Genomic DNA, 25511 nt, shown 5'->3' with positions numbered 1-25511 from the left:
CAAACAACAACAAGAAACATCAACAAACAACATCAACTAGCACCACCACCACCACCACCACCACCACCACCGTCATCGTCTTCAAAACAACAACAATTACAACCACCACCACCACCACCATCGTCTTCAAAACATCAACAATAACAACCACCACCACCACCACCGACATAACAACAACAACAGGAACAAACAAACAACAACACAAATCTGTCATTTAACTCACACTAATGGTTGAAGACTTAAAGTAACAGTATGAAGGTTGACGACGCATGAACAGTAACATACATCCAAATATTGTTCAGTAAATACACTGTGAATTAACATGTTTGGTTTAGTCATACTACTGTGAAGGAACACACACACACACACACACACACACACACACACACACACACACACACACACAACCGCATCAGCCCATACGTGCACAGACAGTCGCTATAAGAACAGCCCAGTCCCAACCATTGTCAAAATTATCAATAACATGTAATAAATCAGTGTATTCACTCCCAGTAAACACTGCTCCCTACACTGTCACTATGTTGAAATGAACTGTATTTTGAGCTGATCCCCATCTAAGTTACTATATGTCTTATTTGTGTCACTTATGTCACTTGTATATTATTTGTAATTCGTAACCCATTCCCCAAATATGTAACTGTATATTTTCAGCCTTCTGGCTGCCAAGCTCTTTCAATAAACCGTTAATTATTATTATTATTATTATTATTATTATTATAATTTGCTAAACTGCAGAAAGAGTGAAGTGCTTACATTAATTTCCCCGGCGTAAGGTGTGTGTGTGTGTGTGTGGCTTCATGTGTGTGTGTGTATGTCTTCAATATCCTCTAAGCTTACCACGTCTTAGGGCAGAGGACGTCCAGGGCATTTATAATCTGTTGGACACCTGTGAGATCACCTTCATTGAGCCAGAGTGTAAGCCAGGTAGGAGAAAATACTGTATACACTGATCTTTAGCCACTGTAGACCCCTTCCTGCCCCTACACCTCCTTCCCCTCTCATCCTCCCCTCCTCCGCCTCCTCCCACCTCCTCCTCCCACCCCCTCCTTCCCCTCTCATCCTCCCCCCCCTCCCGTCTCCTCCACCCCCTCCTCCCCTCTCCTGTTGCCGTTAACACCATAATAGGGAATTACATGTTGTACGAGAATGGTGGTGGTGGTGGGCACTGGTGGGGGAGTGGAGTGGTGGGGAGTGAGTGATGAGGTGGATGAGAGGTAGTGGTGGGGGCATTAGGTGGTGGTGGGAGAGAGAGAGAGAGAGAGTGTGTGTGTGTGTGTGTGTGTGTGTGTTAATATTTCACCTGATGATTAAACATATTTCACCTGATGATTAAACACCTTACTTGGAGTTGGGATTATGTTAGGTTAGGTTAGATTAGATTAGAGGTTAGGTTAGGTTAGGTTAGATTAGATTAGATTAGAGGTTAGGTTAGGTTATGTTAGACCTAACCTCTCAATAGTTGTTAAAGTGTGTTGGCAATAATCCATAAACCGGTCGGCTATCGGTGTAACCTGACCCGTGGAGGCGAGGATAATGGCCGGGTAATTCTTGTTGTTCACGCCATTGTCTTCTGAGGTAACGTAAGGGCTGGCAGGATAACGCTTTAGTATACCCAACACACACACACACACACACACACACACACACACACACACACACACACAGACACACACACACCCTGGTTTGTAAGTTCTTGTGGAAGGTGAAATCGATGACTTTGTTTATTTTACGTTTTTCTGGGTGTTTGTTTGTCTGTGTGTGTGTGTGTGTGTGTGTGTGTGTGTGTGTGTGTGTGTGTGTGTGTGTGTGTGTGTGTGTGTGTGTGTGTGTGTGTGTGTGTGTGTGTGTGTGTGTGTGTGTGTGTGTGATTGTATATGTGTGTGTGTGTATATATAACTCGACTATAAATATTAAGTAACTATATATATACATAATTTGTCATTGCAGGAACAACAACTTCATTTTATTGTTATTTGTTGACTACTGTTGTTGTTTACATAATTCAGTTCATGAAATAAACCCCTCACATGATAACATTACTCATAACCAATAATTTTACACTCAGTGACACAAACTATTACTATGAATACTTTATCTTAAAAATATAATGTATTCTTATGTATATTTTTAGACATATTGAGATTGCATATTAATGTAGTCTTGTCATTTGTTACCAACGCATATATTGTGTACATCAGTATTTTTTGTACTTATTGATATTACTGCATACATAAGATATTCCTGATCTTCAGTATTACTCCCCGTCTGTTAGTATTACTCCCCGTCTGTTAGTATTACTCCCCGTCTGTTAGTATTACTCCCCGTCTGTTAGTATTACTCCCCGTCTGTTAGTATTACTCCCCGTCTGTTAGTATTACTCCCCGTCTGTCAGTATTACTCCCCGTCTGTTAGTATTACTCCCCGTCTGTCAGTATTACTCCCCGCCTGTCAGTATTACTCCTCGCCTGTCAGTATTACTCCCCGTCTGTCAGTATTACGTCTGTCAGTATTACCTCCCGTACTCCCGTCTCTCTTAGTATTACTCCCCGTCTGTGAGTATTACTCCCCTTGTCAGTATTACTCTCCTCTCAGTATTCTCCCGTCTGTCAGTATTACTCCTCGCCTGTCAGTATTACTCCCCGTCTGTCAGTATTACTCCCGTCTGTCAGCTCCCCGTCTGTCGTATTACTCCGTCAGTATTACTCCCGTCTGTCGTATTACAGTATTACTCCCCGTCTGTCGTCTGTCTCCCCGCCTGTCAGTATACTCCCCGTCTGTCAGTATTACTCCCCGTCTGTCAGTATTACTCCCATCTGTCAGTATTACTCCCCGTCTCACTATTACTCCCCCGTCTGTCAGTATTACTCCCGTCTGTCAGTATTACTCCCCGTCTGTCAGTATTACTCCCCGTCTCTCAGTATTACTCCCCGTCTTCTCAGTATTACTCCCCGTCTCTCAGTATTACTCCCCGTCTCTAAACTTCTTAATTGGAAGCCCTTGTCGATTCTTGGTCAAGGCTCCTTCAATCTTCTTCCCTTCACAGCAGCAAAAGAAACTTAACAGCTTAGAATCCGCTAAACCTTAACTAAGCTTATGGTTGAGTCGGTAAATTCAGCTTAGAATTCGGTAACTCTTATAAAAGGTTATGGTTGTTTTTGAGCTGTGTGTGTGTGTGTGTGTGTGTGTGTGTGTGTGTAAAAAAAAAAGTCATTTAGATTTTTAAAAAGTGTTGCAATAAATCACTAAGTGGGATAATTCACACAAATTAGCCAAAAACAACAACCTAATTAACAGTATCTCACCTTAATTAGCAATAGATCTTTTTAATTAGTAGAAAAAACTTCGAGGTAAATAGTATTGAATCACCTCAAGTGATAATAGGTCAGTTTAATTAGTTGGTCAACACTTGAGGCTCTAAAGACCAGGTTCAATCCAGTGACCTCTAATTACTGCCAAGCTCATTGTGCTCGCTCTTAATCATGGCCACGCAAATTACACCTGATGATGAACGTGTTTCTTAATTGAGTGTGTGTGTGTGTGTGTGTGTGTGTGTGTGTGTGTGTGTGTGTGATAATAATAATAGTAATAATAATAATTAACGATTTGTTGAGAAAATATGGCTGCTGGAAGGCTGAGAATATACAGTTACATAATTGGGGAATGGATCACCTAATTGAAAAATAATATACAAGTAACTTAAATGATAGAAATATGATATATAATAACTAGGTGGGGAGAAGGTTATACTACAGGGCATTTCAACATAGTAACAGTGAAACAAGGTAAGATTGGCTGGGAGTAAATGCAATGGTTTACTACGAGTGTTGATAATTTTTACAATGGTTGGGACTGGGCTGTTCTTATAGCGACCAGTACATGCTCGTATGGGCTGGATGCGGTTGTGGTTGTTGTGGTTGTTGGTTGTTGTTTTAGGGTTAGTTGTTGTCGCAGTGTATTTCTGTTGCAAATGGTTACTGTTGCAGTAGATTGTTGCAGTTGATTGTTGCAGTGATTAATGCAGGAGCTTGTTGCAGTAGGAGGTTGCAATGTGCTGTTGAATCAGCGGGTTGTGGAGGCCTCATGAGAGTTACTAACCTACCTGGGTAACTAATTAGTAATTCAGGTAAGGTGTAGACGCAGGTACCTCGGTTGCTTAACAAGGACTTGGCTCACACTCGGGTCCGGCTCTTAGTGGAGTACTGGGTGTGTTGCCTGTGTGTAAAGTGATCTCTTATGTCTGTAAATACGAGCTAAATATACCTAACTTAACCTGATCAAGAGTTAGCCTAACCTAACCTAACTTAACCTGATCAAGAGTTAGCCTAACTTAACCTAACTTAACCTGATCAAGAGTTAGCCTAACCTAACCTAACTTAACCTGATCAAGAGTTAGCCTTACCTAACCTAACTTAACCTGATCAAGAGTTAGCCTAACCTAACCTAATTTAACCTGATCAAGAGTTAACCTAACTTAACCTAACCTAACCCAGTCTAGGCAGCCTAACCTTACTTAATCAGGAATTAACCTAACCTGACCTTACCTAACCTAACCCAGTCTAGGGAACCTAACCTTACCTAATCAAGAGGTAACCTAACCTTATTTCAATTAACCTAACTTAATCTTCCTTAATTTCATGTAACCTATTTCAACCTGACTTAATTTCACTTAACTTAATCTAACGTAACTTGAGGTACTTAACCTAACCTAACCAATTAAATTTTACATTCTCTCTCTCTCTCTCTCTCTCTCTCTCCAGGCTATTTAAAGCTCTTTGTTTACATCACAACAGTTTAAGGAATCACAGCTGACTCCAACGTTGTGTTTACATCCGGCCAGGTGTGACGAGACGCTGGGCGAGTTTACTTGTTGGTTTTACCTGTTGTAAACTCGGATAACGAACGGGCTTTTTCTGTTGTAGACCCGACTTTCATGATTAAGTTTACCTGATGTACACCTTGATGGCGGGCAAGTTTACCTGATGTACACCTTGATGGCGGGCAAGTTTACCTGATGTACACCTTGATGGTGGGCAAGTTTACCTGTTGTATGCCTTGATTATGGACAGGTTTACCTGATGTACACCTTGATGGCGGGCAAGTTTACCTGATGTACACCTTGATGGCGGCAGTTTACCTGATGTACACCTTGATGGCGGGCAAGTTTACCTGATGTACACCTTGATGGTGGGCAAGTTTACCTGTTGTATGCCTTGATTATGGACAGGTTTACTTTGATTTGAAAGTTTACCTCTTGTATGCATTGACTATGCCTGAGTTTACCATAGTTATACCACACCATGATAGTGACCGAGTATACTTGTTGGCCGACTGAGTATGTTATCATGACTGAGTTTACCATAGTTATACCACACCATGATAGTGACCGAGTATACTTGTTGGCGATGGTGTATCATGGCTGAGTTTACATAGTTATACACACCATGATAGTGACCGAGTATACTGATGGCCGATTGAGTATGTTATCATGACTGAGTTTACCATAGTTATACCACACCATGATAGTGACCATATACTTGTTGGCCGACTGAGTATGTTATCATGGCTGAGTTTACTTAAGATAGACCGTAGTTTACCGGGCAGAAGATGAAAGAGGGGGTTGAAAAGAAGAGGTGGGGAAGGGGCGGAGGAGGAGGAGGATAGAAAGGAGGATAGGAGAAGGAGAGAATAAAGAATAGGAAGAGAAGGAGCGAGAAGATAAGGAGAAAAGAGAAGACGAAGATGAAAGATGATGATGACGACGAAGAAAAAAGAAGAGTTAAATTTTTACACGTAAGTACTGACGGAGAATTGAAACTCCTCTCCCTGACTAATCAACGTGACCTGACCTAGAACCAACGTGACCTGACCTAGAACCAACGTGACCTGACCTAGAACCAACGTGACCTGACCTAGAACCAACGTGACCTGAACCGACGTGACCTGACCTAGAACCAACGTGACCTGACCTAGAACCAACGTGACCTGAAGTGTCGATATGGGACGTGAAGTGTCGATAGTAGACCGGAATAGTCGATAGTGAGTCGAATAGTCACGTAGATACAGACACCACCTGGCATGTGTTGTCAAGTAAGGAATTGAAGGCAAAATAAATGATGTATTTACGTGTTTTTGAAGAAGAAGGTTAAGGTTAGGTTAGGTTAGGTTAGGTTGGTGGTTGGTTTGTTAGGTTATTCAGGGTAGAAAACAAACAATATTATTTTGTTGTTGTTGTTGTTTTATTATTATTATTATTATTATATATTATTATATATTATTATTATTATTATTATTATTATTTATTATTATTATTGTTGTTGTTGTTGTTATTACTTGTATTAGTATTATTGTTATTATTCGTATTGCTATCAATCTTATGGTTATTATTCTAAGTCTTATTATTAGGGGTCGTGTGTGTGTGTGTGTGTGTGTGTGTAAGTAATTTGTACGTGACTTACTACGTGTATGCGTGTATGTGTGTATGTCTGTGCAATTATTTCTAACCATGCGTGTGTGTAAATCACGACACATGCCAGGCGGCTTGTGTCCCTGTGTGTGTGTGTGTGTGTGTACAGCCTCCGTAAAACAACATGTTACGCTCAGGCAGCCAATCAGAACCCGGGTACTAGTGTCGCAGTGGTAGTACTGACCAACCACAACTCACTGTAAGTGGGTCGGCCGGCCAACACACACACACACACGTCTGTCCTTTGAATGAATTAACATCGACCTTACGTTAAGCTGGATGTTGACGCTGAGCAGAGACGGGTTCCTTTGACATGTAAAACACCCTTTGTTGGTTTGTGGGGTTATCTCTCTCTCTCTCTCTCTCTCTCTCTGCCATTACAGTAATTGACATACAGATACATACATTGCTGACTTTCATGTTGTTGAATGTCCAGTGTATGTGTATGTGCGTGTGTGTGGTGAATTACGGTTAAATGTGCATGTTTCATGAAATCTCCAATATATTCATAACCACGTACAATCCTACACACACACACACACACACACAAGCAGCTTACAGTAATCCCCAAATACAAGGGATATGAAATATAACACTATCGCCATGTAAATTTCATGACTCTCACACATGTCCAAAATTGGGAAACCCACATAAAACTATATATATATATATAATTGAACATTAATTATATTTATATTGGAAAAAATAATTTTTACCAGAACTTTTTTTAAGAGAATATAATTTATGTTTTGTTTTTTGCAAATTGTAAAACGATTGTATTGTTATATGAAGTTTTTTTTTTAAAGACTCCTTGATATTGTTTCCAGAATTTCGTCACTATTCATCTCACAGAACTGTTTTTCTACCCCATACATGAAACATTTTTTTTTCAACTGTAGTCGACGACCATCGTTATACAGAATATTAAATAAAGATGAAAACTTGTGTAACAGTAATTTTTTGTAGTGGAGTGAATTTTACACACACACACACACACACACACACACACACACACACACACACACACACACTCACACTCTCTCTCTCTCTCTCATTTATTTCTGCCTCAGGAAAAAAAATCCTACCACCGATCGCTTCTTTCACCTTACGTCAGCTGATATTTTCCCCTATAAGACAGCCACAGTGTCGGCTATCACCATCGCCAGCTACCACCATCACCAGCTACCACCATCACCAGCTATCACCATCATCAGCTACCACCATGTAGCTACCCATCACCAATTACCACCATCACCAGCTACCACTATCACCATCAACACCTACCACCCCCACCACCATCAACAACAACACCAACAAGTATCACCACCAACAGCAAACAACTACCACCACTACCACCGTCAACAACCACCACCATCGCCACTACCACCATCACTACCACCATCTCAAGCTGGCGTATAAGATATGGTTTTATCCCTTAATATGACAAGTTTTCAAAGTGTACTGTAAGTTATATATTACCATAGTTTTTAATATAACTTGGTGAAGCAGCTCTCTCTCTCTCTCTCTTCTCTCTGTGTGTGTCTGTCTGTCTGTCTGTCTTCTCTCTCTAATATGTATACAATTATTGAAAGAGAGAGAGGAGAGATTGTTTTTTTCAATGTGTGTGTGAGAGAGAGAGAGAGAGGATCATGTTAGCCATAAACAGATTTAATTAAACCATAACTGTGTTTTTTTCAGTTTATCTTTCCTTGTTTTTTATTATTCCCCTTTTCCTCTTAATTCTACACACCACTCACTCCCTCCTTCCTTCCTTCTTCCTTCCTTCCTTCCTTCCTTCCTTCCTTCCTTTCTTCCTTTTCTCTTCCTCTCGCCTTTCTCCTTCCCTTCTTCCTCCTCTTTCCTTTCTTCCCTCCAATCTTTTCCCTACCTCCTTCTTTTCTTCCCGCCCTCATTTCTTCCTACCTCTCGCCCTCATCCTTTCCTGTCTTCCCCATCTCTCCCATCGTTCCTTCCTCCTTCCCGTCTCCCTTATCTCCTCCTTCCCTTCTTCTTCCTTCCCCTTTCTCCTACCCCTCCCCTACCACCCTCCCTTCCTTTCTACCTCCTCCTTCGTGTCAGTCTGAGCCAAAACTCTTACCTACGTAGAATATAAACACTCCTTCACGTCCAGGTACTGATGTAAGGCACAGGTGGAGGTGTTTCAGGTGGTGATGGTAAATTAACCTCATACAGGGGCCAGTGTGGATACTTTTATTTGACGTCTAAGTCTATATGGGAAGTAATGTGTTTATTTTTGTTTGTTTTTTCATATTCTGGACACATCTTCAATACTGCTTCTCTCTCTCTCTCTCTCTCTCTCTCTCTCTCAAAACATTAGCAAAAGAACATTCATTACGGTTCCTCTGCCTCTTAAGACACGGTGAGAACAAGAGGCAATTGTTTACACACACACAACACACACACACACACACACACAAAAGCTGTCAGAGTGAGGTTCAGTAAAGGTAAGGGATCGTTTTCATTAATCATCGGGTGAATAATGTAATCCTATGGCGGTAAAATATGCATAGTGTCGTCAATACTGGTGTGTGTGTGTGTGTGTGTGTGTGTGTGTGTGTGTGTGTGTGTGTGTGATTTATACGTTTATAGTTTCTTTATGTATAATGAACTCGTGTTTATGGTGAGGAGGGAGTCTATGTATGTATGTATGTATGCATGTATGTATGTATGTGTGCATGTGGATGTGCATGTATGTATGTATGTTGTATGTATGTATGTATGTATGTCACCCAGAACGCATCGCATTTCCTGTTATTTGTTAACGGGACAAACGCCTCATTATCTTAACTATTTTTTGCACTCAGCCATATTGAGACGCTCCACAAAACACACGATCGGTTTATTCAGATTTTTATTTATTTATTTTTGTCATTGTTGTAATTACTATAAATTTGCATGGTTAGGTTTGGTTAGGTTAGGTTTGGTTAGGTTAGGTTAGAATATTGGATAAGGGCGTGAATATTGGGTAAGGGCGAATATGTGGGGTTTAGTGGGTAAGGCGTAATAGGTGGATGTGGGAAAGTTGGGTAAAATAAGGTGGGTAATTGATGGGAAGGGCGAAAATGGTAAGGTGGGAATATTGGATAAGGCGTGGGAGTATTGGGTAAGGGCGTGGAGTATTGGGTAATGGAATATTGGGTAAAGGCGAGAATATTGGATAAGGGCGTGGAATATTGGGTAAGGGCGTGGAATATTGGGTAAGGGCGTGGGAATATAGGGTAAGGGCGTGGAATATTGGATAAGGGCGTGGAGTATTGGGTAAGGGCGTGGGAATATTGGGTAAAGGCGGGAATATTGGATAAGGGCCTGGGAATATTGGGTATGGGCGGGAATATTGGGTAAGGGCGTGGGAATATTGATAAGGCGTGGAATATTGGAAGGGCGGGAATATTGGGTAAGAGCGTGGAATATTGGAAGGGCGTGGGAATATTGGGTAAGAGCGTGGGAATATTGGGTAAGGGCGGGAATATTGGGTAAGGGCGTGGGAATATTGGGTAAGAGCGTGGGAATATTGGGTAAGGGCGTGGGAATATTGGGTAAGGGCGTGGGAAATTGGGTAAGAGCGTGGAATAGGTAAGGGCGTGGGAATATTGGAAGGGCGTGGGAGGAAAGGCGTGGAATATTGGGTAAAGGCGGGAATATTGAGGGCGGAATATTGGGTAAAGGCGTGGAATATTGATAAGGGCGTGGAATATAGGGTAGGGCGGGAATATTGGGTAAAGGCGTGGAATATTGGGTAAGGGCGTGGAATATTGGGTAAAGGCGGGAATATTGGGAAAGGCGGGAATATTGGGTAAGTGGGAATATTGGGTAAAGGCGGAATATTGGGTATATGGGAATATTGGGTAAGGGCGTGGAATATTGGGTAGCGTGGGAATATTGGGTAAAGGCGTGGAATATTGGGTAAGGGCGGGAATATTGGAAAGGCGGGAATATTGGGTAAAGGCGTGGAATGTTGGATAAGGGCGTGGAATATTGGAAGGGCGTGGGAATATTGGGTAAAGGCGGGAATATTGGGTAAGGGCGTGGGAATATTGGAAAGGCGTGGGAATGTTGATAAGGGCGTGGAATATTGGGTAAGGGCGTGGAATATTGGGTAGGGCGTGGAATATTGGGTAAGGGCGTGGGAATATTGGGTAAAGGCGTGGAATGTTGGATAAGGGCGTGGGAATATTGGGTAAGGGCGTGGAATATTGGGTAAGGGCGTGGGAATATTGGGTAAGGGGTGTGAATATTGTATAAGGGCGTGGGAATATTGGGTAAGGTGGAATATTGGGTAAGGGCGTGGGAATATTGGAAGGACGTGGAATATTGATAAGGGCGTGAATATAGTGGGCGTGGGAATATTGGTTAAGGGCGTGGGAATATTGGAGTGTAAGGACGTGGGAATGAATATTGGGTATATGGCGTGGGCTAGGCTGGGGGTGGTGAATATTGGATTGTAGGGAGAGAGAGAGAAATATTTATGGTGTGTGTGTATGTGTGTGTGTGTGTGTGTGTGTGTGTGTGTGTGTGTGTGTGTGTGTGATTTATACGTTTATAGTTTCTTTATGTATAATGAACTCGTGTTTATGGTGAGAGGGAGTCTATGTATGTATGTATGTATGTGTGCATGTATGTATGTATGTGTGCATGTATGCATGTATGTGTGCATGTATGTATGTATGTTGTATGTATGTATGTATGTATATAACCCAGAACGCGTGACTTACTTGTTATTTTTGCTAACGGGACAAACGCCTCATTATCTTAACTATTTTTGCACTCAGCCATATATTGAGACGCTCCACAAAACACAATGATCGGTTTATTCAGATTTTTTATTTATTTATTTTTTGTCATTGTTGTAATTACTATAAATTTGCATGGTTAGGTTTGGTTAGGTTAGGTTTGGTTAGGTTAGTTAGGGAATATTGGATATGGGAATATTGTAGGGCGTGAATATTGGGTAAGGGCGTGAATATTGGGTAAGGCGTGAGAATAATAATAAGGGCGTGGGAATATAGGGTAAGGGCGTGAATAGGGTGGGGCGTGGGAATATTGGATAAGGGCGTGGGAGTATGGGAATATTGGTAAGGGCGCGGGAATATGGGAGTGGGGGGCGTGGGAATATTGGGTAAAGGCGTGAAATATTGGATAAGGGCGTGGCGTGGGATATTGGGTAAGGCGTGGGAATATTGGATGGGGCGTGGAATGGGTAAGGGCGTGAATATTGGGTAATGGGAATATTGGGGGCGGGAAAGGCGTAATAGGGTAAGGGCGTGAATATGATAAGGGCGTGAATATTGGGTAAGGGCGTGGGAATATTGGGTAAGGCGCGTGGATATTGGTGGGCGTGGAATATTGATAAATATTGCGTGGAATATTGGGTAAAGCGTGAATATTGATAGGGCGTGGGAATATTGGGTAAGGGCGGGAATATAATGGGTAAGGGCGTGGGAATATTGGTTGTGGGGCGTGGGAATGTTGGGTAAGGGCAGAATGGGGCGTGAATATTGGGTAAGGGCGTGAATATTGGGGGGGCGTGGAATATTGGGTAAGGCGGAATATTGGGTAAGGGCGTGGGAATATTGGGTAAAGGCGTGGGTAGGGGTAAAGGCGTGGGAATATTGGGTAAGGCGTGGGAATGCGTGGGAACGTGGAGGGTAAATATTGGGTAAGGGCGTGGGAATATTGGGTAAAGGCGGAATATTGGGTAAGGGCGTGGGAATATTGGGTATGGGAATATTGGGTAAAGGCGTGGGAATGTTGGGTGGGCGTGGGAATATTGGGTAAGGCGTGGAATGTTGGGTGGGCATAATATTGGGTAAAGGCGCGTGGGAATATTGGGTAGGGGGAATATTGGGTAGGCGTGAATATTGGGTAGGGCGTGGAACATTGGGTAAAGGCGTGAATTTGGATAAGGGCGTGAATATTGGGGTAAGGGCGTGAATATTGGAGGGGCGTGGGAATATTGGGTAAGGGCGTGAATATTAGGTGGGCGTGAATATGGGTAATGGGAATATTGGATAAGGGCGTGGGAATATAGGGTATGGGCGTGGAATATTGGTTAAGGGCGTGGGAATATTGGGTAAGGGCGTGGGAATATTGGGTAAGGGCGTGGGCTAGGCTAGGTGAGTGGTTGTGGGAGAGAGGGAGAGAATATTTATGGTGTGTGTGTGTGTGTGTGTGTGTGTGTGTGTGTGTGTGTGGAGCAAAATATATTGGTATTGAGTTCTGCACACAACAACACACACACACACACACACACACACACACAGCAGTACTTGGCGTCATCTCTTGTCGTGATTGTATTCATATATATGTTAATTTTTGGTCTGGATGATGGAAGTGCAGCGCTGTAGGAAGTCAGGCGTCGCGGCATGAGAGTTACTGGGTTAGTACGTTAGGTTAGGTTGGGTTATGGTTAGGTTATGGTTGGGTTATGGTTAGGTTAGGTTATGGTTGGGTTATGGTTAGGTTAGGTTTTGGTTGGGTTATGGTTAGGTTAGGTTAGTAAAGTTTAGGTAGGTTAGGTAAGGTGATGGTGGTGGGGGTGGTGTTGGTGATCATGATGATGGTGTGATGATAATGATGATGATGATGAATAGTGGTGGTGGTGGTAGTGATGATGGTGATGATGATGGTGTGATGATAATGATGATGATGATGAATAGTGGTGGTGGTGGTAGTGATGATGGTGATGATGATGGCGATGATAATGATGATGATGATGATTAGTGGTGGTGGTGGTAGTGATGATGGTGATGATGATGGTGTGATGATAATGATGATGATGAATAGTGGGGGTGGTAGTGATGATGGTGATGATGATGGTGATGATAATGAAGATGATGATGAATAGTGGTGGTGGTGGTAGTGATGATGGTGATGGTGATGATGGTGATGATGATGATGGTGATGATGTTAGCTATAGGTTAGTCTTGTGGCGTAGAGTTAGTTTTCATTTTGTGTCTGTGTGACTGTGAATATCTGTGTGTATATGTGTGTGTGTGTAAGTGTGTGTTTGCCTGTCTGTGTATGTGTGTATCTGTGTGTATATGTGTGTGTGTATATCTGTGTGTATATGTGTGTGTGTAAGTGTGTGTTTGTGTGTGTGTGTCTGCTCAAACGGTGTGAAGAAGCTAATGTACTGTACGTCCACAGAGAAACTGGTCCTCTTAATACAAGGTCATTGAAAGACATCACCTGTTAATCAGTAGGAACAATAAGAGCGACAATAATCTACACTCACTTAAGACTTTCGCCTTAAAGGATTATTATCGTTCTGTTTTCTTCAATATATTCAGAAGTAACACCAAGTTTAAGTAATTTTATGAAATTTAATGTGAATTAGCTTATAGTGTATTGTCTACGCTAACTGTAATGTGAAGTTTCAGGTCATGTAATTATAACAAAGAGAACTTGAAAGGTACAGGTGTGAATACAGATATAATTACAGGTACTTGAATATATAAATAAACAACATAAACAACACATAAGATACAGGTACAGTTAGTTACATAAATTCTAACACGAAGATTTGAACACCACTGAAGGTTACAAGTACAAATTTAAACGGGGACAGTAATTACAAAATAGTATTGTCGTAATTCAGGAAAAGTCTATATTTATTATTATTTACTGTATATGTTTTTCTTAAGTATCTGAAACTCACCTTAGTTAGGGTGGTAACTTTTATACATTGGATTACTGTAGTAAAAAAAAAGAGAGAGGAATTTGTGTACTTATATGGATGTGTGGAGTAAGTGGTCGGGGTGTGTAAAGCGCCCCGTCATTCACCTTTTATGGTATTGACCAGATCAGAGGTTCGTTGCCCCTTATGAAGTATTGTGATGTACGGAGCTCGCTTGATCCTCGCCTCACCACCGCTCTACAACCTTGATACAGGGAAACTTGTCGTCGATGGAAGGGTCACACGGGAACACGACTTAGTGTCGACGGCAGGGAGGTGAGAAGGGAGACATCCGGATGTTGTGTTGCGGGCCGTCGTGTCCGCCTGTCGTTGAGTCTTAGCGGTGTGTTACTGGAGATTAATATGAGTTAAGAGAAAAAACACACAGGTCTTGTGGCGGTGTTAGACCAGAGACGAACCAGTACCTGCAGGCACACACAAAAAGTGGTCCTGTTCACTACGGCGCTGTTGGTGGGTCCCTGGTGCCTACCTGGCTTCTTGCCTGCCTGTTTGCTTGCCAGGCTTCTTGTCTGCCTCCCTGCCTGGCTTCTTGCCTGCTAACTTGGTTCCTTGCCTGCTAGGCTGGCTCTTTGCCTGCCTACCTGCCAATCTGGTTTCTTGTGTGCCTGCCTGTCTGCTTGGCTCCTTGTCTGCCTGCTTGCCTGCCAGGCTTTTTTCTTGCCTGTCTGGCTCCTTGTCTGCCTGCCTTGCTGCTTGCCTGGTTCACTGTTTGCCTGCCCGCCTTCCTTCCTCTCTACCTTTCTTCCTCCTTGCTCTCTTTCCCTCGCCCCTTCCCTTCTTACCTACTTACGTCCTTGCCTTCTTGTCTCAGACGGGCGGGAGGGAGGGAGAGAGAGAAGGAGGGAGAGGAAGTCGGCTGCCACACCAAAAGAAGGCAGTGCAGCTCCTACCCTGAATTTAAAAGGGTTGAGGACCCCCTTAAACCACCTCAGGAGCGCGGGAGAGAAATATCACCGTTATACTGTGCTTGGGTCACACACACACACACACACACACACACACACACACACGCACACGCTCTCGTCTTCATACGCTCCACCAAAGTGTTCGCCTTAGTTTATAACATCACAATTATGATCAAAGTCATCGACCTTGGGATTCGGAGAAGACTCATCCCATGGCTTGCAGTCTTCCTCTGCGACCGATGCTAAGCTGCAACTTTCAGTCACTCACCTGAGGGACCTCCTGAGGCTCTGCTTCTTCGCCCTCATCAACGATGCCCTGAAGGAGATACTGTATATCCCACCTTTGGCATGTGTGTGTCAACAACTCGACTCCTGATTACAGTTTCCTCCAGAACACACTGGACATTGATCCACCAAGACCATCGTTATGTACAGTATCTAAAAAAAAAATACATGAGTACACTGTGTGAAACATTATGAGACGACAGATGATAGATATTAGGACATGCATTTACTTTGGTATATAATTTAACACGAGTAATGCAATGTGTATTTATTTTGGTGTAATTAATAGTAGGATCAGTATGCCACAGAGGCTCACATACCAACCCTCCTGGGACATGACGAGTTGTATGTAGCATTTTGGAAGTCATCTAACCCATCCTGGCAGATACTTTGAGATACTGTACACCTGTCCCACCTGCCTCCATCACACTGGGCCCAAACACTCTCCAGGTTGTGGATACCACCAAGCTCCTCGGCGTCACTATAAGTAATAAACAAAGCAAGAAAGTGCACGTCAGTACAACCATCAAATCATCTTGCTTTCGGCTCCACATCCTCCGCTGTCTCAAGTCCCTCTGAGCTTCTGCGCCTGAACTCATTAATATTTACACAGCGTTCTTACTTGCTAAACTCACCTACGCTTCCCCTGTCTGGTTGTCTTCCTTAACTACATCACAACGAGGACTCCTACAGAGACTACAGAACAGGTCGGCCTGCAACACTCCCCCCCCCTCCCCTTCTCTCTCTTACACCACACACCAAGAGGCGCGCACTACATTGGCTCTCTTAACTCTCCCTCCTCATCACCAAGACCCCCTATGTCAGACTACACTAGGTCAACACTACCACCTCAACACCAGCACCTGCAACCACCTGAGATCCCCCGTCTGCTAATTGCTGTTCGACATGACAGCCGCACTTAGACCCCTATGACCTAATACTTCAAGGTCACCTCTATTCCAAGCATTGAATATCCTAGTAGATAAGTTGTGTTGTTGAGTTCTTACCTTTTCACCCTATTTGTATTGTAAGTAGGTTGGTAGTCCTCTTTAAATGACCCTCTCCAGTCATGTTATTATGATACACACACACACACACACACACACACACACACACACACACACACACACATACACACACACACACACACACACACACACGGGCGCTGCTACCTACACAAGAATCAATACTACACCTGTTCCCCTGAGGTTTAGTAGGAGGAAGGAAGGTGGTGGTGGTGGGGGGGGGTGGTTGTATACCTGTGCTACCAGAAACATGCGTTGAGCTGTCGCCTCAGAACACCCTTAAGCTGGGAAGAAGCTGGGTGGGAATACTTTGGTTTAAGGGTAAGGTTAGTGTGAGTTAGGTTAGGTTTAAGGTTTGGTTAGGTTAGGTTCATTTGGGGTGGGTTTAATAAGGCTGGTTTAGGTTAGGTTAATATGGGTTAGGTTAGGTCAGGTGCATGACATATTTTTCTCGCTCTATCTCTCGGCTTTGGTGGCTGAGTCAGTGTTGGGTTCATGTATATGGTAATATGAGTCTCTCTCTGTCTCTCCCTCCCTCCCTTCCAATCTCTCAGTCCCTCTTGTCTTTCCCTCCCTCCTTTCATGTATTTTTTTTGTGTATTATTCTTCAGGCCGCCACTTAAGCTTCTCTCTCTCTCTCTCTCTCTCTTCTCTCTCTCTCTCTCTCTCTCTCTCTCTCTCTCTCTCTCTCTCTCTCTCTCTCTCTCTCTCTCTCTCTCTCTCCATAATATCTTTACACCTCCATGAGAGTTCTGTCTGCATTAACACTATAATGATTTACGAGTATGTTAACACTATAATGATATCTATTAACACTATAATGAGTTATCGGCAGTATAATAAGATTTTAACATTAGCCTATGTTAGATATTTGGACTATTTTGTTGTATTAGTTCGAACACCAGTTGTTTTTCCAGTGTGTGTGTGTGTGTAATAATAATAATAATAATAATAATAATAATTGGCGATTTTTTGAAAAAGTTATGCATCCCAAAGGCTAAAAATATACATTAGACAAAAATGACTTATTACATACAAAGACATGGGGTGGGTGGGTCGTTTAACAAAAGCTTTCATTACTGAAAGAAGAAGGAACATGAATTGAACATACAAATTATTATAGTTTGCAGCTGATGGCCTGGGCTGGTCTTTTGCCATACTGTGTGAGGTCACGTAGGCCACGTGGTGCAGTAACTCGTCCGTAGATGTTGACATGAAGGACCTCACGTGGTTTTGGAGACACCGGGTGGTGTGGTGTTAACGTGGTGCAGTAACTCGTCCATAGGTGTTGACATGAAGGACCTCACGTGGTCATGGAGACATTGGGTGGTGTGGTCACGTGATGCAGTAACTCGTCCTCGGGTGTTGACATGAAGCACCTCACGTGGTCATGGAGACACCATATGGTGTGGGGTGGTGTCATAGTACCTCGCCCTGCTGGGTGGTGTTGTGTTATCTCGTAGTCAGATGTAAAGCCGACCCGCTGTTGTTCCCAGGGTGGACTGATTAGCACCGCCTGGTCAGAAGATGGTGGTCAGTTCCCAGGGGTGCTTATTTCACTGGTGCGTCACTGCTTTCGCTGGTAATGTCTAGTGCTGAATTCGCTGGCTTAAACACTGTCCATCACTGTTCTACACTGATCCCACTTCTTTTCGAAACGAAATTGTCACTTTTGATGATGTTGATATCCCGGTGGTGAGGATGGGTCGGGAAGAAGGACTTGGGAAATGGGTGGAACATTGGCCAAGGGAGGCAGCTGCCCAGCAGGAGCAGCGCCTGATAGGTCTTGACCCTCTGGTGGTCAAGGATATAGTGTGTGTGTGTGTGTGTGTGTGTGTGTGTGTGTGTTCGTGCGTGCGTGCGTGCGTGCGTGCGTGCGTGCGTGTACAGCCACACACAGGGTGGTGAAATGAGTCTAGAGCGGCAGCATTATGTTAGTGTTAAGGTGCGGGCACTGCTTGCTCCGTCTCGCTTTCAGCTGCCGCCGCTGGCTAGCCCCCCGTGGCAAACAGGGAAGCAACTTGCATAAGTCTTCCCTTGCCAGTACACAGCCTCCTCACCATCATGACTCCTGCTGTGCCTCCTCGTGGTAACACACGGTAACTGGGTGCCTCGTGGGCCCAGGCTAGATCAGCAGGGGATCTCGGAGTAGCAGTGGGCCCCAGAGGGACGGCGCATAGGCCCACTGGTATGTGGACACGTCCTGGCACCTACCAACCACCGCCCCGCTGCCTTGGAGATTAACCTTGGCAGGTATAAGGCTACGGGAGTAAACCCCGAACGAAAAATCTGGGGTGGAGCCCAGCATCAGGCAGACATGCTTACAGAGCTCCAACAAGACCCCAACGGCGGTGTAGGCAGAAGAGGTGACCACCGTGGAAAACCAACGACTACACCTGCGGACGAAGCCAATGTCTGATGGACAGGCTACTAAGGCAAAACCCAACAAACTGGGCTATCTGCAGTCCATTGCAACTCTCTCTCTCCCCAGTCATTGCAACACTTGCACCACTGGATCAGGAAAAGGGTGAGCGAGATGTGTGGTTGCAGCCTGTGCTTCTGCCTCACCACATAAATCGACTTACACGCAGCCATCATCCAGTTCATCATACCACTCATCATCAACAAAACCCCTATACTCCCAAAAGTCCTATAGCGATGGACGAGTGGCAGAGATGACTGCCGGGAGTCTCTATCACAACTCTGCACATGGGCTGCACATATAAGATGGTTGTTTATGCACTGGGATCTAGGCAGCATATCAATCCGGTCCTGTCTATGCGACTGAGCTGCCCTTTCAGGGAGCCACTCTACTCACCCCACATGGGGAGGGGGCTAGAAAAGGTGCCCTAAACATAGTCTGCCTAAAAAGACAAGAGAACAAATGCCAGTATTGTTGCTGACACCAACTCTAGGAGCATCGAGGCTACCATTATCCATGAACAATTACGTTGGACTGGCCATGTTACCGGCGTGGAGGACAGTAGACTGCCAAAGCAGTTACTTTACAGTTACCTAACGAATAGTAAACGTAACTCCGGCGGGCAATTGAAAAGGTATAAAGATAGTCTTGAGACAAACCTGGAAAAGTGCCAAATCGACCCCCTCACATGGGAGTTGATTACTCCACATCGCAGCGCTTGGAGGAGCACCACACGAGAAGGTGTCAATACTTTCGAGTTAGCCCGACTGCAAACCGTGGCAGACAAGCGCCAACGCCGGAAAGACGCTGCCACCGCCCCTCCCGCAATAGAGGGAGCCCTCCACATGTGCAACGAAAGTGAACGACGCTGCAGGTCCTGTATCGGTCTCTTTAGTCACCTCAAAACTCAACAACCTAGGTGACATCCCTCATAACTCATATCATTGTGTCATAGTTGGATGATCGTCATACTCGATTCCGAGTGACAGCAAAGTAGTAGTAGTAGTAGTAGCAGTAGTGTGTGTGTGTGTGTGTGGTGTGTGTGTGTGTGTGTGTTTGTTTGTGGTGTGTGTGTGTGTGTGTGGTGGGTTTAATTTTGGGTCCGTTGCAACGTGTGATTGGCTGCTGGCAATTTACCTCGTATAAGATTCCCTACCACCATTACCACTATCACCACCGTTATCACCATAATCACTCACCACCATCACCACATCTGCCGTTATCACTAACACCACTGCTACCACCACCACGGGGAGGGGAGGGGGGGTTGATGGGGGGGGCTCGATTATGGGGGGGGGTCAGGTTTCTCGCTGGCGACTTTTGTTTCTTCTTCTTCTTTGTTTTTCTTCCATTACTTCTTTTCTTTCTCCCTATTCTTCCTCGTCGTCCTCCATATTCTCTTTTCCTCCACCCTCCATCCATTCCTCCTCCTCCTCCTTCTTCTTGCCCCTCTTCCATTCCATCTCGTCGTTCTCTTCCTTTTCCTGTCCCTTCCTCCTCCTCCTCCTCTCCCTTACTCCTCCTCCTCCTCTCCCTTACTCCTCTTCCTCATGTCCATCCCCCCCCATTAATATGAAGTATGGTTATTTAAATACATCATTTGATCTGTCAGTTCCGTATTTTCTGATATGACTGATGGATGAAGATTTTTTTCGTGGTGTCTTCGTGTAGTTCTTGTTCATACTGTGTCATTAGTTGTCTTATTACTACTGCTGCTGCTGCTCCTATTGATAATGATATTATTACCATTAGCACTACTCCCACCACCACAATAATCACTACTACCACCACTACCACTGCTATTACCACCACCCCCATCATCTACTACTACTACTACTTTGTTGTCACTCGGAATCGAGTATGACGATCATCCAGCTGTGATGCAATGATATGAGTTATTAAGGATGTTACCTAGGTTGGTGAGTTTTGAGGTGACTAAAGAGACCGATACGGGACCGACAGAGTCGTTCACAGATGTTGCACATGTGGAGGCGCTGGCGCTTGCATGCCTCGTTATGCAGTCGGGCTAACTCGAAAGTATTGACACCTTCTCGTGTGGAGCTCCTACAAGCGTTACGGTTTGGAGTGACCATCTCCCAGGTGAGGGGTCGATTTGACACTTTTTCAGGTTTGTCTTAAGACTATCCTTATACCTTTTCAATTGCCCGCCGGAGTTCCGTTTACTATTCGTTAAGTGACTGTAAAGTAGCTGCTTTGGCAGTCTACTGTCATCCATGCGGGTAACATGGCCAGTCCAGCGTAGATGTTCATGGATAATGGTAGCCTCGATGCTCCTACAGTTGGTGTCAGCGAGAATACTGGCACGCTACTCCCACCACCACCACCTACCACCAGCACAATCACTATTACCACCACTACTACCACCAGTACTATTACCACCACCACCACCACCACCACCACACCACCACCACCACCACCCACACTACCACCACCACACCACCACACTACCACCACACCACCACGCTACTCCCACCACCACCACCACCACCAGCACAATCACTATTACCACCACTACTACCACCAGTACTATTACCACCACTACTATTACCACCACCACCCACTACACCACCACTACACCACCACCACCACCACACTACCACCACCACCACACCACCACCCACCACCACCACCACCACCACCATACTACCACCCCACACCACCATACTACCACCACCACACCACCACACTACCACCACCACCACCACACCACCACCACCACACCACCACACACCACCACCACTCACCACCACCACTACTACCACCAATAACCACCACCACCATTCACTAGTAATGAAGACATGGATCACTGCCACAGTCACCTCTCTGTACTGACTGACACCCCCCTGACTGACACACCTCCTTCCCTCACCCCAACATTCCCTCCTACCTCTTCACCTCACTGCAGCACCCGCCATGTTTATATGTTTCTTGTTGTTGTTGTAGTGGTGGTGGTTGTTGTTCTTAGTTCTTGTTCTTGTTCTTGTTCTTGTTCTTGTTCTTGTTCTCTGTCACCAACAGTCTCAGAGCCTCTCCCTTAACTTTCTCATGTTAATTTTACAAAGTGCTCAACCCGAATTAAAAACCTTTGAAAAGCTTTAATTAAACTTTGCTCTTATGTTACCTGTGGCTTCACTTGATTACGTCATCATTAAGGATTTGGGACAGAGTGGATAAGAGTGGGACAGAGTGGATAAGCGTGGGGTCAGATTGTATAAGAGTGGGTGAGAGTGGGACAGAGTGTATAAGAGTGGGACAGAGTGGATAAGAGTGGGTCAGTATTGCTTGGAGTGGGACAGAGTGGGTCAGAAAGACTAGGAGTGAACATAAGAACATAAGAATGGAGGAAACTGCAGCGGGCCTATTAGCCCATACTGGGCAGTCCCATTTACACCCAGCCCCTATTGCTCATATATCCATCCATCCTAAGTTTGAAGCTATCCAGCGTATTCGAGTTAATGATGATGTTTGGTAATTTGTTCCACTCGTCCACTACTCTATTTCCAAACCAATGTTTACCTATTTTGCGCCTAAATCTAAATTTGTCTAATTTAAAACCATTGTTACGACTTCGCTCCTGGTTGGATAGTTTGAGTACCTTTGTTATGTCCCCTTTGTTTAGCCCTGACTACCATTTATACACCTCTATCATATCGCCCCTCACTCTACGTCTCTCGAAGGAGTACAAATTAAGATGCTTTAACCTGTCTCTGTACTCAAGGTTCCTAATGCCCGGGATTAGTTTTGTCATTCTCCTCTGAATTCTTTCTCGGGATTCGATATCATTCCGTAATACCGTGACCAGAATTGAACTGCGTAATCCAAGTGAGGTCTCACAAGCGCAAGATATAGTTTTAGGATGACCTCTCTATAGTCTTGTAACTAACACTCCTTTGTATGAACCCAAGTACTCTATTAGCCTTGTTTCGAGCAACACATTGTTTACGTGGCTTAAGATTCTTACTTATCATTGCTCCTAAATCATATCTTATTCATTCATCTTTATACCCTCCCCTGATCCCTCTTCTTTATCTTCCCCCTTATGCTCCTCCCTTCACCTATTCTCCCCTCTTCTGCTCCCCCCTTCACTTATTCTCCCCTCTTCTATTTACTCCTCACTGTAAACCCTCCCTTATCTCTCACCTACTCTCTTTGCCTCCATTTACAGCTCTCTTGCCACTCACACCTAACCTAACCTAACCTACTGGAAGGGAGGGTGTGATGGAGGTCTGTAAAACAGGGGGGGGGGGTGTCCTGAAGTCCGACTACAGTTTAGGACACCCACGCACAGGATGTAAGCCAGCGTGTCGTAATTGAAGGGACGTGGCAGGGTGGGCGTGGGGGGTGGGCGTAGGGTGGGGGGCGTGGTCGCGGCTCTGATCCAACCACCGGAAGTTGGGTGTCGCCCTGGACAAATTTATGTTGGCATGTAAAAAAAAGACGAGATATCTTGTTTTGATCAGGCTCGCTCTCTCCTCACTCGCTCTCACTGTCACCTTTTGCATGGTCTCTCTCTCTCTCTCTCTCTCTCTCTCTCTCTCTCTCGCAGTTCTCAAATCGTACACCTCAGCCAGATAATTTTTTTTGAGGGGGTGAGTTTACACAGTGAGTTTATCTACCCTTAAAGGTCTTACTCCAACAAGTCTCAAGTCTCAAGTCTCAAGTCTGAGGGTTGTAAAATATATCTGGGTCTGGGTCTTCATTTTCAGAGAGGGTGGAAGCGAAAGTGGATGATTGAGGGGTTGGAGGAAGGGAGAATAGACGGTGGAGAGGGGGAGGAGAGGGAAGGAGGGTTATGTAGAGGAGGGAGATATAAATGGAGAGGTTGAGAAGGGATGGAGGAGGAAGGTGTAGACTGTAGAGGGAAAGGGGATGGGTGGTGGAGGTGGGAGGGAAGGATGGTGGGAGGGAAGGATGGTGGGAGGGAGGATGGTGGGAGGGAGGATGGGTGGTTGGTTGGAGGGAGAAAAAAATGGAAGGAAAGGAGAGAAAGAGAGAGAGAGTGTACAATGTTTATATGTGTCTCACCACTAAGCCATACACCATCCAGGTCTGGGGGGGGGGGGGCGTATGGTCGAGTATTGAATTATGAATTGAATTGAAACAGTTTATTTAGCCAGAAAAACACAGATACAGAGTGGATGATAATAACAATATTAACATGGCTGAGCCAGTTGAGAACCTGAGCTCTGTTGAAGGCACCTGATATATACTATACATTTATCTCAAGGAAGTATTATGTAACATTTAGTATCATCTGGAATAGTACAATAGCATGGTGGTAATAAGAACATCTCATAATGTTACCACGGTTATCACTTCAATATTTATTTATTTTATTTAGTTATTATTATTTTTGTTTAGTTTATTTTTTATTTATATCATAAGTATATACATAAATTACAGTGGAATTGAGAAACATAAGTATAATGGGGGAGCAGTACAACCTGGGTTGTACAGTATTAAGGTTGAACAAGAGGACAGAGCTGTCAGGATTATGTCTAGTTGACAAATATGTTTATTGCAATAGTAATTCCTTATCTATTTACATAATAATTTCCGTAAAACGGTTTTGATGGTATAATAAAAGCAGGTACTGTAAATATAGTAAGTGTTACAAGAAATATTAATATTTAGACAATAGATATTTTTTAAGAGATGATTTAAAGGAAGGGAGCGTAGCTCTGGGTGCCTATAGTTGTATCTCTGATTATTCCGGAACTGGAAATAATTATTGTCAAAGCAAGTGATTGATAGACTTGTAAACAAAGAGGGCACAGCAGTAGGTGTATCTTCGAATTTTAACATTTTCAATTTAGCAAATTTTTCTTTTGTGTGATCTGTTTTTTTAAGTAGGTCATTGTCCGTACAACTCTCTTTTGTGCAGTAACCAGAGGTTGTGTTTTTGAAGAGCCAGAGGCGCCCTATAGTGTGTGACAGTGTATCAGGTGTTGGTAAACAAGATCATGATGGGTACACATACAAGATTCATTCCTCACTTTCCATTCATTAAAATGTGTGTGTGTGTGTGTGTGTGTGTGTGTGTGTGTGTGTGTGTGTGTGTGTGTGTGTGTGTGTGTGTGTGTGTGTGTGTGTGTGTTCTCTGTTGAATTATTAAAGGTTTTGATAATAATAACAACAATAATAATAATAATAATAATAATAATAATAATAATAATAATAATAATAATAATAATAATACGTAATAATAATAATCAACAGGTAAGTGGGAATGATTAAAGCCTCTGTAATGTTACTAATAATTAAACAATATGTGATTTATTCTGTTTTGGTCTCCGGTGTAATTAGTGTTAAGTACAGTATATAAATATGAACAGGTATTTTATATATTTACGCGTTCATAATTATTTTCTTCTATTTCAGGTGAGTCCCATCAGCTGTGTTCCTGCGTGGCTCGGGCGGTATGTGTAATAATCTAAGTATGTATTATGTATTTATGTATGACGTATTATGTATGACTAATGTATATGTATTTTCGTGTGTGTTGTGCTGACCTGTCGTGTAAGAGAATGCTTCGTGGCTCTCAACACACACACACACACACACACACACACACACACATTAATTATTTACCGACTAGGCCTTGGGCAGAGAGGGTTCTTGACAGCCCCCCCTCCCTTTCGCGCTCCCTCCC

The 25511-nt window shown here is 43.9% G+C and overlaps 1 protein-coding gene across 1 annotated transcript; it reads right to left on the bottom strand.

The window, feature by feature from the left end:
* Nucleotides 1-9491: 9491 nt before the first annotated feature.
* LOC121856557 (extensin-like) lies at nt 9492-15412 on the bottom strand. Its single transcript, XM_042352168.1, has 2 exons — nt 15375-15412; nt 9492-10923 (listed from the first exon to the last, which is right to left on the bottom strand). The coding sequence occupies exons 1-2, from the start codon at nt 15410-15412 to the stop codon at nt 9492-9494; spliced, it is 1470 nt and encodes a 489-aa protein (XP_042208102.1).
* Between the last annotated feature and the right edge of the window lie 10099 nt (nt 15413-25511).

Source organism: Homarus americanus, unplaced genomic scaffold, assembly GCF_018991925.1.
Source record: "Homarus americanus isolate GMGI-L3 unplaced genomic scaffold, GMGI_Hamer_2.0 scaffold17532, whole genome shotgun sequence".
Classification (NCBI taxonomy): Eukaryota; Metazoa; Arthropoda; class Malacostraca; order Decapoda; family Nephropidae; genus Homarus; species Homarus americanus.
Note: the sequence above shows the minus strand (reverse complement) of the source record. Positions and strands in the feature narration are given on the sequence as shown.